The sequence below is a fragment of the Phasianus colchicus genome, chromosome 28, assembly GCF_987193195.1.
Source record: "Phasianus colchicus chromosome 28, bPhaCol1.hap1.1, whole genome shotgun sequence".
Taxonomy (NCBI): Eukaryota; Metazoa; Chordata; class Aves; order Galliformes; family Phasianidae; genus Phasianus; species Phasianus colchicus.
In genome coordinates this window covers 1,041,456-1,055,706 of record NC_143463.1, presented here as the reverse complement: position 1 = coordinate 1,055,706, position 14,251 = coordinate 1,041,456, and the positions used below count along the sequence as shown (strand labels likewise).

General features: G+C 38.8%; 1 protein-coding gene across 4 annotated transcripts in view; it reads right to left on the bottom strand.

The window, feature by feature from the left end:
• Positions 1–2,420: 2,420 nt before the first annotated feature.
• SPPL2B (signal peptide peptidase like 2B) overlaps positions 2,421–14,251 on the bottom strand; it is a 34,164-nt gene continuing 22,333 nt past the window's right edge. For 2 of the 4 annotated variants that reach the window (XM_031610535.2, XM_031610536.2), the window contains exons 12-15: positions 13,543–13,642; positions 12,541–12,618; positions 10,918–11,078; positions 2,421–9,225 (exon numbers count right to left, since the gene is read on the bottom strand). In XM_031610535.2, the coding sequence (XP_031466395.1) occupies positions 8,938–9,225; positions 10,918–11,078; positions 12,541–12,618; positions 13,543–13,642 (627 nt within the window). In that variant the 3' untranslated portion in view covers positions 2,421–8,937. Of the gene's footprint in view, positions 9,226–10,849; positions 11,079–12,540; positions 12,619–13,542; positions 13,643–14,251 lie in introns of all 4 variants that reach the window. The other 2 variants (XR_016460229.1, XM_031610537.2) reach the window with 2 other exon arrangements.

Genomic DNA, 14,251 nt, shown 5'->3' with positions numbered 1-14,251 from the left:
GTTCTATGAACAATTCTATTATAATATTCTATTATAATATGCAGATGTAAATTGAAAACTAGAACACTACTTACTATTTCAACTAATACAGGATGCGCTACAAAACAAACGTGAGTTTTTCTTTGCTTAAAAGCACTGATAAGAAGAGATGACACTACTAGTTTAATGTTTGCAGGGGTTTATGTGTTCCAGGAGTGTGGTGGGTAAGGTTATGGGTGATGCTATGTGGTTATTTCTCCCAGAAAGCAACACATCTTTCAGGCCCTTGGGATGAGTGTTGGGTCCCAACTGAATCTTGATGTTTACCACTCTTTATTTAACACAAAATAGCCATTCTGGTGTTGAGCTGCCTTTCTCAGAACAGATACAGCTGTTTCTTCATTCCCTGCTGAGAGCTCAAACGCACACAAATCCATGTGCCCTGATAGGATGAGAGGACTGCCAGAGGTGATTGCTGAACTGCTGTCTTTCATCTTTGAAAGATTCTTGTAAATGGGAGAGGTGTCTGAGGACTGGAGGATGGCCAGTGCCAGTTCAGTCTTCAAATAGGGCAAGAAGGAGAATCCAGGAAACTTCTAGTCAGCCTCACCTCTGCCTTGGAAAGGTGATGGAACAGTGTGTTCTGGGTGCCATCTCCAACCAGCAGTGCTCCCCAGGGGTTGGTGCTGGACCTGGTCTTGTTCAATGTCTTCATCAGCAACCTGGATGAAAAGTGCACCCTCTGCCAGTTTGCTGTTGGTACAAAGCTGGGAGGAGTGGCTGACACAGCTGATGGTCGTGCTGCCATTCAACGGGGCCTTAACAGGCTGGAATGTTGGGCAGAAAGGAAACTGATGAGGTTTAACAAGAGCAAGTGTAGAGTCTTTCACCTGGGGAGTACAATGTAGGCTAGGGGATGAGCTGCTGAAGAGGAGCTCTGCAGAGGGCCTGGGGGTCGCAGTGGACAGCAGGTTGGCCATGAGCAAGCAGTGCTCCCTTGTGGCCTAGAAAGCCAATCCTGGGGTGCATTAAAAAGAATGTGACCAGTGTGTCAGGAGAGCTGATCCTTGCTCTTTAGTCTGCCCTGGTGAGGCCACATGTAGATTACTGTGTCCAGTTCTGGGCTCCCCAGTGAAAAAAGAAGACAGGGATCTCCTAGAAGGAGTCCAGCAGAGGGCCACAGATGATAAAGGGCCTGGAACATCTCCTATATGAGGAAAGGCTGAATAACCTTGGTGTGTGCAGGCTGAGGGGGGATCTCAAATGTTTATAAATATCTGAAAGGAGGTGGGAGGCAAATGGATGAGGTCAGGCTTTTATTGGTGGTGCACAGTGATAAGACAAGGAGTAATAGCCTAAAACTTGAACAGAACAGAAGTGCCATACAAGCACATGGAAGAACATCTTCACTGTAAGGGTGACAGAGCACAGGAACAGGCTGCCAACAGAGGTTATGAACCCTCCTTCTCTGGAGGTATTCAAGACCTGTCTGGATGCCTACCTGTGTGACCTATTGTAGGAAACTGCTTTAGCAGGAGGTCAGACTCAATCTCGAGGTCCTTTCTACCCCCTGTGATTCAGTGGGACACACCAACAACCATGAACACAAGAATAGAGTAGAAATACACCCACTCTGTTTATGCCATACCTCCATGACGTGCCCTCTAGTTCCTTAGAGACTTGCAGTATCTAACAGAGGGTTTGTTAGCCTTCCCTTCCCATCACTGGAACAGCATCAGGGCTGGTTAGTCCTGTCTGTACCACAATCCCACTAGGGGAGAATTGGCAGCAGGAAGAGAGAGATTCCTTGTTGACTGTTTCAGGTTTTGTTTCAAGTCCTGCATGTGAACAGAAGACTCAAAAAGGCCACAAATAAGTTTTAAGAGTTTTGCATGGATATTCAACTCAGGTTTCTTTGGGTACTTCAATGTGTGAGCAGCTCAAGGTATCTTAAATCACAAAAGGCACTTTGTCACATTTTAGTGCTAAGAAGAAAAAGCACACAAAAGGATTTCAAATGTAACAGTGATACAAAATGGCAAAATTCAGTTCAAAAATTAAGTATCTTTATTTTACAGGTTTAGAAAATCTTTACATTTTTTAACTAAAACAGGCTAAAGTCCTTTTTTTTTTTTTTTCCTTAAGCAAAACAGATGAAAAAAAAAAACACAGCAATTTCCGCAGATCAGTCTTTTTCAAGTTTGTTTTCTTTTACCAAATGTGTTTGCCTGTTTTGGGCACACTTGGAAAACCCCATGGAAAAGACAACAAGAGCACTCCAGTGAAACTCCCAGGACACAAATCAGCTCTTGTCCTCACATCTCCCCCAGTGTTAATTACACAATAGTTGGGTTTTTTTTTTTCCTCCCCCCGTGTTTTAAATCACAGAAGGTAGAAACAAACCTACACTTGGTGACTGGAAATGCAATGTCTTACAATGCATTTGCACTCACAAAAATAGCTGGGATGATTAACTGCATGGCTGGACATGAGGCTGCAGATCAGGCAGATGAAGGGGCTGACCTCAAAACCATGGAACTATTTGGCATACGGTGGGAAGAACGCACCCAGACAAAACCAAGGAGCTGGTGTGGGTATTACAGGAGGACCTACAACCTCTGAAAAACAGAAATGTTTGTCAAAATGTTATGACTTGGAAATGATGTTTTTCTCTCAGCTGCTGATGGTACTGAGAAAGGAACATGTTTTGTTACTGTTTCCAAAAAACCACCACCAGGCCTTACTTCTACCACAGATATCTCATAGATATAAGTCCCCATGTTACTGGTTTATCTATTCTTGTAGACACCAGGCAGCAATTTTCCAAGTAACCACCTAGCAAATACCACATCTTCTACAGTTTGTGCAAAGGGACACTATTCACATAAGGCTGCCTACAGTTTGGCAACACAGCCAATTAAACCAATATACATTACTGACTTGCTGACAAAACAAATGAGAAGCAAGATAAAAATCAGGGAAGAATATTCAGCTATTAGCACTGTTAATGACTGACTTCATTGTTATAGAGAACCAAATTCCTTCTCTTTAGGACCCATCTGCATTTCTGCATCTCCTTTCCACAGCTTCAGTGCATGTGGCATTAACAGCCCATGTGCGGGAAGGATATCTGAACAGAGCTTTTATGCCACAGCCTTCCTATCCCAGCTAACTCCCTCAGCGGGGATTTTTATTTAATTATTCACTTAGTTTTATTAAGGGGCCAAACTGCAAAGGCTCAGCAGTAGTAAAAATCACAGCACAGCTTTTGGAACACTGAAAGACTTTCCTTCAGCAATTCATGGAACAAGAGCTTGAAAAGTTTGTGTACTCACAATTTGTTCATTGTGAGTACACTAGCAGAATTAAGTGGATGTATTCAGAAGCACTAAAAGAAATAACCCTCAGAGTTTGCAGTCTTCACAACACCACCTTATGTGCTATTATCTGAACGTTATCATAAAGCCCTTTCACAGAGACATTGGACATCTTAAAACTGGTTGACTGATGTTACCTCCTGCTCCCTAAAAACTTACTATCAACATCCAGGACAGCAGCATTGAGCAAATATTCTCCAGTCTTACCCCACAAACCCTGTTCATAACCGCTCTGTTTGCCCGCAGCCTCTTGTCTGATGCACACATCCCAGTGACTCACTAGCATTGCTCAAACATGGCTACCAGATCCCCAGCTCCTCCAGCAATGGGCTGTACAAAAAAACAAAGTACTGTGATGAGGACAACACACAGATCATCCACCACCACAGCTGTAAATGCACATCTTTCATTACAAAAGGGAGTTTTGCTTTCCTATGTTGCCAAACTGAGCCTATCTGTCAGAGACTTGTAGGACCGAAGAGATTAATCTGAAGTGTTAAGATGTGACATCTCCACAGGATGAAGATAATGTACAACCCTGCAGTTCAGGTGTGAAGCACATTTCTTAGAGGTGGTGGATGCCCTATTGGGACAATGCCCTCATTCAGTTCTGGTTGGCCCCAAAGAGGTCAGGCAGTTGGATGTGATGATCTTTGAAGGTCTCTTCCCACTGAGCTATTCAGTTCTTGGAGAGGACAAGTGACAAAGAACAAGCTGAAGAAAAGTGGGCAACAACTACTTACAGCAGCTCAGACCACTGCCATTGACACCACTCAGACAGAACAAGGCTGTCTCCCCAAACAGACCCATCTCTGCATATTTTCAGCTAACTAACTTTTACACTGAACACCCAAAGGAAGTTCACATCACAGAGTGTGTGTGAGAGCTGTAGCTCAACTCCAGATTTCTAGCCTACAGATCATTTCAAAGCTTTCCCTAAAATGAGGTTTTGCCATACACAAAGATAGGGAATGTTAGCAAGCAGGAAAATACAACAAGAAATCTGATAAACTGAATTGTTGTCTTCAGTTAAGAGAATACAACTCCAAATTAGATCAGGAGATTGCCCACTCACAACCATGGCCACCAGTGGATCAGTGATAGGATCAAGAGCCACAGCATTCCCAAGAACTGCTGGAGGAACGAACTGAAACCAAATTAACTGCATAAAACCAGGTTAAGTTCTGTACTAATGCCTGAAATGATGACTTGGTGTAAAATATACTCATTCCTGGTTCAAGAAAACTCTATTTAAGGCCATCATGTATTATCTGTCACTGATCTAAAGACAGTGAAACCTCATTCTCCCACCACATAATCTGAATATTTGCATGAATATTTCACCTTTGATATTCAAAGGTGAAAGACTCACAGAAGAACATATTGAAATGAAAACATTCCGAAGTGCCATTCAATGCAACTCAATCTACATTTCAAAATACAACATTTCTTATCTTGGTAGAAAAAGCACTGCAACTATTTAACGTGTGCTTTGATGTGATTTCTGCCCTGAGGGCTTCTTATTAACATGACAAAACCAAACACATCTCTGTAAGGTGAGATCTGAACTGTCAACCGCAATGCTTTCCCACTAAGCTATAAACTCCCTGCTCTTTCTGGACTTCAGGTTTCCTGTGCTTCCCATGGCCGGCCACTGCAGTTATTATCTGGTCTTCTTCCGCACCACCAACCCCACATCTACTGATTCGAATGCCATTCCTACATGAAAAATGATACATGCACTACACAACTATGGGATAAGGAGATGACAGAAACAAAACTGCAGGGCAGAACTGTAGGATCTCACAGCAAAAGAGCTGTATGCGAGCACTCACTTCAAGAGCCAATATAGGCATTCTCTTATTTGCTTTTATTTTTTAATTTTTACTGGGCTAGCCAGGGGAGGTATACAAACAGCTGAATGAAAGGAAGGAAGGAATCCTTCAAGGCCAAAGGCATTTAATAGGAAGTAGAGAAGTTAAGCAGAGAACTGAGAAATGTTCTAAGTCAGTAACAAAGCTCTACAAACTGTAGGGTGAAACATCCAGAGGAGGCACTGAACACATACGGTGACCCAACAATTCCACTTTGAAACAGCTTTAAAAAGAACAACAAAAACCCAACAAAACAATAACTCTGAGCATTCTGCTGCCCACCAAAGCTACAGAGCAAAACAAGAACTGCAGGTAAATACACATCTCCCAGATGTTGTGTTATTTGACTGATGGATGCTGTCACCTTCAGCAAAGTTTCAAATTGTATTACTGCAGCTCTGTTCAGTAGCTACCATCTTCCTGGCTCCATAGTCCGTGGTATTTCCCAGCGTACTTAGAAATCAATTGGCATTAACATTATGGCCATAGTGTCTTAGTAATGATGTATCACAGATGCAAAAAACCAATTCTAAAGCACGGAAATGGGCATCATGTCTGCAAAATGGAAGGCATTCTTAACAACAGACCGAGGGCTACTGTAATGAAAAAAAAAAAAGAGCAGCTTCTGCAGGACAAGTTTCACTGATTATGTGAGATCAGGGAATCAGGTAAAAAAAAAAACAACAAAAATCAGGAAACTTGATTTGTTAACATAAAAGAAATGTGACAGGTGAAAAAGAAGACTCACGTAAATTAACAGAGGATTTGAGGTACTTCTCCCTTGCCACTCCCATGAGGATCCTTGATGTCACATTCTGGTTTCAGCTGCATTTGTGCAACCCTTCAGGAGGATACAAGTCAAACCCAGTCAGTCCAATGCATTGACTCATGGTTAGTAATTTTTGACCCAGGAAAGAATCTGTCCCTTACTACTCAGGTAATCCAAAGTGTTAAAAACAAAGCACTTTAACATTACTCCAAAAGCAGCCTTTTAACTCAAGTTTAGTGTGGGATGTACATCTGCAATCATCAAATAAAAATCAACTACAATGAACATATTTTGACATTTTCCTGTACAACATTAAATTTTATATTCAGGGAAAGACAGAAAAGCACAACCTTGCTTTCTGATGGGAGTGATTGAACAGGGTCCAAACAGTCGCAGCCAAACTGGTGCACCAAAGGTGTACAGTACTGCAATAGTCAAAGTATGTAACTGTTTATATACTTTAACTGGAGATATTGCACTGAGTAACTATTTTTTTTCCCCACTCTGATATCTGTAGTTTGAGAAGAAAAACACACACAACAAACTTACACTTAAATAGATGGAAAACCATCCAAAACATGAAGGTGAAGCATATGCAGACCCATCTAGAATGAAACATAAAGCAACTACCAGGTGTCTACAAGTTAATCAGTGTTATAAGTCTTCCACTTTCATCGAGTTACAAACAATTTGAGAAATAAACTGTTTCCTAACCCACATGAGAACAAATGTAAAATACATTTTTAAGAAGGTGATAAAACTTAATGCTTCATCATCAGAAAACTACTGACCTCAATGTATAAAAATTACTCCCACCAGTATTATGACTGAAAAACAATCAAAGCAAAAAAAAAAAACAACACCACAGAACTTGGAGTCATTCTCCAAACTTTTATCGCTGTTTGTCAAGTTCATTATTTAAACACAGGATTGTTTTGTTTATATATAAACTTATACAATGGTTTAAATTAAGGCATAATCCAGCTGGCTGATATTTTCAGTTAAATGCCTCCGTTGCTTTTTTAGTTAGTTGAAATTCAGATTACTACTGGCAGACGTAGTCCATCAAAGAGGAGATTGAAGAAAACAAGAACAAAAATAACCCAGATGTCTTTAATACTACTATCTTCCATTTGGGTCATTCATAAATTAAATGCAGTGCAGGACTTGGGACTTATGCTATGAAATCAACCTATCAGACAGGGCTTTAAGAAGAGGGCAAAAATTCTGATTCCACATTGTAGTTTTACAGAAATTTTTTCACATTCCAGAGAAAGAATATTACCACCCAATGCAAAACAGATGAGAAATGAGCATCCAAAAAAGAAAACCATGGGGCAAACTTCTAGAAGACCTAGCCAAAGATATGAAGGCTGAAGTTTAACAACAGACATTAAAGGAGAACCTTTTGGAATTGAACTCAACACGCCAACTGGAGACTCTTAATTTAAAATCATTGCCTCAGACTGGGACAAAATGATGATGCTTTTGTAAATGATGCTTTAGACTCAAATGCTCTGAAAAGCATTTCTCCCATGCAATTTAGAAACATGTTCCAAGATCCTAGAACACTTCTGTTTTCTTTCTCAGACTTAACATGAATTGTTTGAGGCATTAGGGGACTGCAATTTAAATGTAAAACACAAACGCTTTTGATAAAGCCAAATGTTCATATGTAGAACAAATGGCACACAAATCTCGTCATCTCCCCATAAAAGACTCAATCACGTTACACAAGAAAATGTCTAATTTCAGGAATATAAATTAAGACCACCTGCACCCAAATAGTTTTACACTTACAAACTGTGTCCTTTGCACTGTCACTTAGCAAGAGGGGCAAAATGGTTAGATCACAGCCTCTTTCCAGAACCTGACAGGCCACGCTTCAGCTACTTCTGGGATGAAGACATAACATTATTTGAGGCAGCTGATTGGTTACTAAGCAGCAAGTAGCTTTAAATCACAACCTACTATAGCACCGTGTGTTCCCTTGAGAATGAAAACAGACTCTTTTCTTCAGTAAGTGACCACAACTATGTTCCTTAAAGTTCATCAGTTTGGGCTCTTGAGGTATTACTTATTCTTTTTGCTGTTTTACTGTAACATTTTCCCCAGTGAAAATAATTAAGTTTAGTTTAACATTACTACCTATTTGCTTAATTATTGGCTTATTTCATTTCTAAAGCAAACATTCTTAATATCCTTATTCTACCAGGTGGTGTTCTGTTACAAACACCTTCTTTTCAGAGACAACCCCTGGAGTTCATGGAGTGCTTAGCGAGCTGTAGCTCCATTCATCCTACCTTTTAAACTAGACTAGTAGCCAACACAGGTACCTGGAAGTAAAAAGAAAGAAGTTTAAGAGATGCATTTAATGCACCTTGGTAGTATAAATCCTTTCAGAGGCTTGTAATTTAACCACTCTCTGCATTTCCTGAATGTCAGCTTATACTAAAGCATTCCCTTGCATCAATGGCTTTGACAAGTAGAAAAAGTAAAAGGTGACAATAGGGAAAGTGCTAAAGTCATCTCGTGTTTCTTTCAGCTAAGCATTGTAGCAGACTTGTTCAATGCTTTTCTTCCACGTTAACCTACACTATGCTAAAGCAGCAAAAATAGCCACAAAGCACAGAGTACTGTGTAAATAAAGACTCTTAATACTACCCTGGTATAATTAAAATGGATCAGTCAAAGGCATTCACTAATAAAATGATAATTGAAATCCATACATCAGAACCCTTGTAGAGCACCATATTTCAAATATGTTTGAAGTGTATAGCTGTACCAAAGCTGGAGGCAGAACATTCTTTGTTGGATTTGATGATCAGACTCCCACCGAGGTTCCTCAATGAACGTGAATACTACTGAACCAGTCTAAATACATACTGGTTTTACATGAATGTTTGTAAGGGAAAATACGGAGTTCCTATCAAATTGTTTATTCCAGCTGTTTTTGCTCGAGGTTTAGAGATTTACTTTCAAGGTCAACCTTGTTGTGCCCAGCTGGTTCTTCACTCTTTGTGATAGAAACTTCTGACTGTTCCGTCTTTGTGTCGTTATCAGCTGGTTCCTCTGCAGCCAAAGTAGGGCTGTGCAGCTCCTTCACATGCAGGGTAGGGTCGGCCATTTCCTCTGTCTCTTGTTGAGAAGCTGGTACGTTGCTATCTTTAGGAAGCTGAGGGCAGTTGACAGAAGCTATCACCAAGGGAGGCTGAGGTAGGTCTTTCTGCAAACAGAAGATGAGAGTGATGAAAAGCAGAAATTACTACTGCTGTGAAGAGCAGAATTAACTATAGAGATATTAGAGTTTACAACAAACATATTCAACTCCAGCCAGGTATCAGGTATGATCAAAATGGTCACATGAGGTGAAGACAAAAGGCACAAGATCCCTTACCATTCTCCAGTGACAGACACATACATACAGTTATCCTACCTTTGCCATTTAGGGTGCAAAAGGGGATTTTTGTTCCAGGGATTTGTCCAATAGCTTTTTAAAACCCACCAAACTTTTATTATTCACAATAAAAGTTTAGTTTTGAACCTCTGTTCGAACTCATGATTTCTAGTCTAAAATTTTAAGACAATTTTGGTAAGGCTATGGGAGGAAGCTATTATTAAATGGCATAGTCCTAAAGAAGAAAACAACAACTTGCAGATGAGTGTTTGGTTGAGTGTAGGCAGTGAAATGCCTACAGGATTTGTAACCAGGAAATGCTGTTCCTCCAAATAAGAGATGCAGGAATTAACGGATTATGATTTTTTTTTTTTTAATTTTGTTTGTGAGGAAGAACTTATTTGCTAAGTTCCTCCTGGGAGTCCTGCTATTACAGGTTTATAAGGTTTTCATTTATTTGATCGTAATCTTTGGGTGATGTTAACAGCAGTAGTTTTAATCCCTTATTCTTGGTTTATCAGTTGTGACAGATTTCCTGCAAGCCCTACCCAGCTAACTGCATACCACTTGGCTTTCTGTAGTAATAAGAAATGCAATTTGCTGGCTCAAGCAGTTCCATCACATTTTATGTTTGTATTGAAGGACCCTGAAACAAGAAACATCTGTACGATTTCAGGAACTGTAAGCAATCTATAATGACCAAAGAGATGTGCTGTACCAATTAACAGAAATAAAGAATTAAAGTCTGGAAAAGATGAAAGAAACAGAATCTGTAGCTGGATGATTCCTCACTGATATCAGACGTGCTCTGTTGATTACTCAGGAACAAGCAGACAGCACTTTGGCACTTCTGCATTCTCTGGTTTTGATCACGTTTACTATCCGTGCATGGCAACCAGCATCTTTTCCAACACATTCTGGATGATCACTAATATTTTCTTCAATATCTAAATCAGTTCTCTATAGGAAGGCTATGCAGGTTATAAAAAAATAACCGAAGAACAAAATAAAACTCACTGGGAGAGAATCTCCAGCTAGATGGATTCTTTCCTTTGGGGTAATTCATCACAATCTATAGTCATGCATTATAATAGAAATTATTCCATTCAGAATCAAAAGTTTCATTTATACCACAGAGAAACAAAGTGATGATTCAATATACTTAACTAGATCTTTATAAGCAGTAGACTAGGGAAAAAAAAGGAAGATAAATATTTTTTAAGGAGCTACTTACCAAAATGGCAATGATACTTTCAACAAAGATCAAACCAGTAAAATTGTGGCAGAATGAAGGATAGACAGGGTTCTACTTTACTTTTCACTAGTCAGTTTAAGTGGCCATAAACATTAAAGAAAGAAAATGAAAACATTATTTAGGGAAAAAAAAGTGCATTAAAAAAAAAAAGTAAAAATATTTGGCTTTGGTGGATAATACTACAATATTTTACTCAACTTTAATTCTAGTTAGGTTTTTATAATATTAGTATTTCTTGAAGACACTCATATCAAACTGGTATTCACCGCAAAGCCGCTGCCCGTCCAGAACATTGCAAGCTCCTTTCTCCAAAGAGCCACAGCAAAGCTGGTGATTAGAGTGCAGGGTACCAAGTAGAGCAGAGCTGGCTGACCCATCTGCATTAACGCCAAGGCGACAAAGGTCACAAGAAGGCCTATGCCATATGCTGGAAGGAAACAAAATTAGCAAAAAAAGTAGTTATTTGGGCATAGCTTGACACAAGAGCAACTAAATAATTTGCAAAATAAGCATTCTTATAGGATTCTTTGTTCATGTAATATATAAAGCAACTTTTTAAAACACAAGCAGAGTATATACGTTATAAATTTGGAACAGTACTTTGAGATACTGCTGTCTTTCTATTGACAACACGATGTTGTGAGAGTACTGTGATTGGCCTAGTACACACTGTGCAATTAAAAAAAATTATCCTAACCACTTTCAGAGAAAGAAAATAAAATATTTTGTTTCTCTTACTGTATTTACGAACAGATGGTTATTTTGACTGATATAATACATGCTTCTTGTTTGGATGGTCTTTGGCTATTTCTCACTAATAACAATGCCAGCTGTATAACATATTATTTTCCCTTTAAGTACTGCAAGCATTCTGCAGAAAATAAGCAGAACAAGAGCATTTATATGGCAATATGTGGAAATATTTTCAATTACATTTTCAGAGCCAACTGACTTGTTCAGAAGCCAATGACTGGAACACTCAGTAATAGTTTTATCCAGTTGTTCAAAATCAATTTAGATTAGAGAGAGTTCCTTATATTTAATTCAAATCTTTCTTTTTGTGACTTATGTTCATTCCCTCATATAATATCTCTTCCCTATACACTTACAGAAACTACACTCAGACTTCTCTCACATTCTCACATTAGATAACTGCGGACAACAAAAGAATCTTCTCTCCTTTGCCTTTTCTTCTTTGAATGCCATGCGCTTCAGCATCCAGCCACTGGATTTACTCCAGCATGACAAAGTCTCTCAAAAGATCCCCAAGCTACACAGAGTGTTCCAGATTCAGTCTTAAGAGCCAAACTGAGGGAAGAATCACTTTTCTCATCCTGCTGATCCTAATTTTGTTAATAGAGTGTGGCATGTGGGTAGTTTTCATTCCTGCAATAACAATGTCAACTCTTGCAGAAATTGATAGAAAAAAAAAACACTGAAATAAAAGGATTTTTCTATCCTTGCTTTGAGTCTCCTAAGAACCTAGCTATTTTTACAAGGATTTCTAAAGCAGAATACTGGCAGAAAACTTTGAGGAAATTAAGTCTTTGCTGGCATGAATACAGATTTCTGGTGTCTTTGTAACAAAGTAAGATTGTATTTTGCAGTCACTTGGAAGTCCACAACATCCAACTCTGGATTCTACAAACTAAAGTTTGGAACCAATTTAGAACCAGTTTGAAGGTATTACAACATTATAAAGTAATTTATTATGCCATCAAGTCTTGGAACACACAAAAAGTAAAGAACAAAGTCAAAATAAAATATCCTTGAATCTGAACTTCCATATGCAAGAAACATAAGGACTGGTTAATCAAAAAATCCAGAATGATTACCTAAGCAAGTATAACAATGCATACTATGCGTCAAAATATCAGTGTTAAACATACCTATTGTGCAGGCTACAAAATATACTCTGGATGATTGCACCTGAATATCAAATCTATGGCAATAGGCCACCAGTAAACCTAGGAAAGAAAAGAGAATTATAACATGTTTTCAACCCATCCACATATTAAGATAAATGAAAACATCAATCTCAGAACTTTTAAGATAGTTTTCAGTACTTTTGTACTCCCATGTTTAAGAGCTATGAGCGAATCATTCAGGAAACTGCACAGCTTACAGGCAGTTGCACAACCAAAGCAATCTAATAGCTACGTTAACATCTACAGATACTGAGATCCTGCAGGACCAGATTTGAATGAATAGCATTTGTTACATATTGTGAAGTATCTCTCTCCCAACTAACTGAAGCTCCGTACATGAAGATCAATACAAGAAATATAACTCCAGAGGTGATATAATTTTGTCAGACATGATATTCTAAAAGCAACAATTTTAAGTGTAAGATTGGGTTGGGGGAGGGAGGAAAGCACAAACAGCTGAAGCTTCCCTACACAAGAAAACAAACAAAAAAATTGTCAGAAGTTTGAAAGCCAGAATACACATTTTTTTCAGCTACAATAGCATTAGGTGTACTTCCAGATACTGTCTGATGCCACATTGAGAGGTGTGGTGGTAGCACTGGATTAGTTGTCTGATTAGTAATTACTAAGTTTTGAGTGGTCAGGTATGTGCCATCTCAAATCATGGGCAAAGGGACGAGTAGATTCCTCATCATCACACCATTAAAAATGTCTATATCAAAACACCATTTGCAGAATTAATTCTTCAAATTTCTCTACATTTCTTTACTTCACTGAGTGAGCAACTGAACATAAAATTAAAATGCATTTTCTTGCTGAAAAGAAGTGCAGGAAAAAGGCATACTTTGAAATTTACCAAGTTTACACAAGTCAAAACAAGCTTTCCGTTTGAAATGGAAGAAGAGGAGGAACTAATTTGACAGTGCAACAAGTACAATTCTTAACACAGCAAAGAAGAAATACCTGGAACTAAGATGTCTCCAAATCCTAGGAGAGAAAAAGGTCTGTCACACAGAGCCAGTGGGGAGGAGTTCAGTCGTGGGACCTTCAAGACCATTGGGAGCTTAGAATAAAAGAGACATAAGCCCTATGAAAAAACTTTTCTCTATATACTGACACCAGATCTTGTTCCTGTTGTGCTGAAACTGAAGACTACAGATAGAGCAAATGTATATACACACACATATATATATATTCACGTTATAAATCCTTATGTTAAGTATATTTTGTTAACATTACTGACAACAAACAAACTGTAGTTGAGTTTAGATGTGGTACTGAGGGACATGGTTTGGTGGGAAATACTGGTGGTAGGTGGATGGTTGGATGGAAGACCCTGGAGGTCTTTTCCAACCTTGGTGTCTCTATGATTCTATGACATGAGAGCAATGAAATATTTAAGTTCTCAGTAAGAAAGACATTTCACAACTCTGTATATTAACTTAAAAGTCCTCAAATGCCATAGGGTATGAACTCTCTTTTAACTGTAGAAAAACTGAGGTTAGCTGCCACATGCATAAGAAATAGCTTTATATTTGGTTCTACTGGATGCAGTGAAAGTATCAAAAGTGCGAAGATTTTTGAATCACTATAAAAGGTCATTTTCTCCATCACTCCGAAGACTTACTTTTGTGGGTGTTTTTTGAAGTTTCTGCTTACGATATAATTTGCA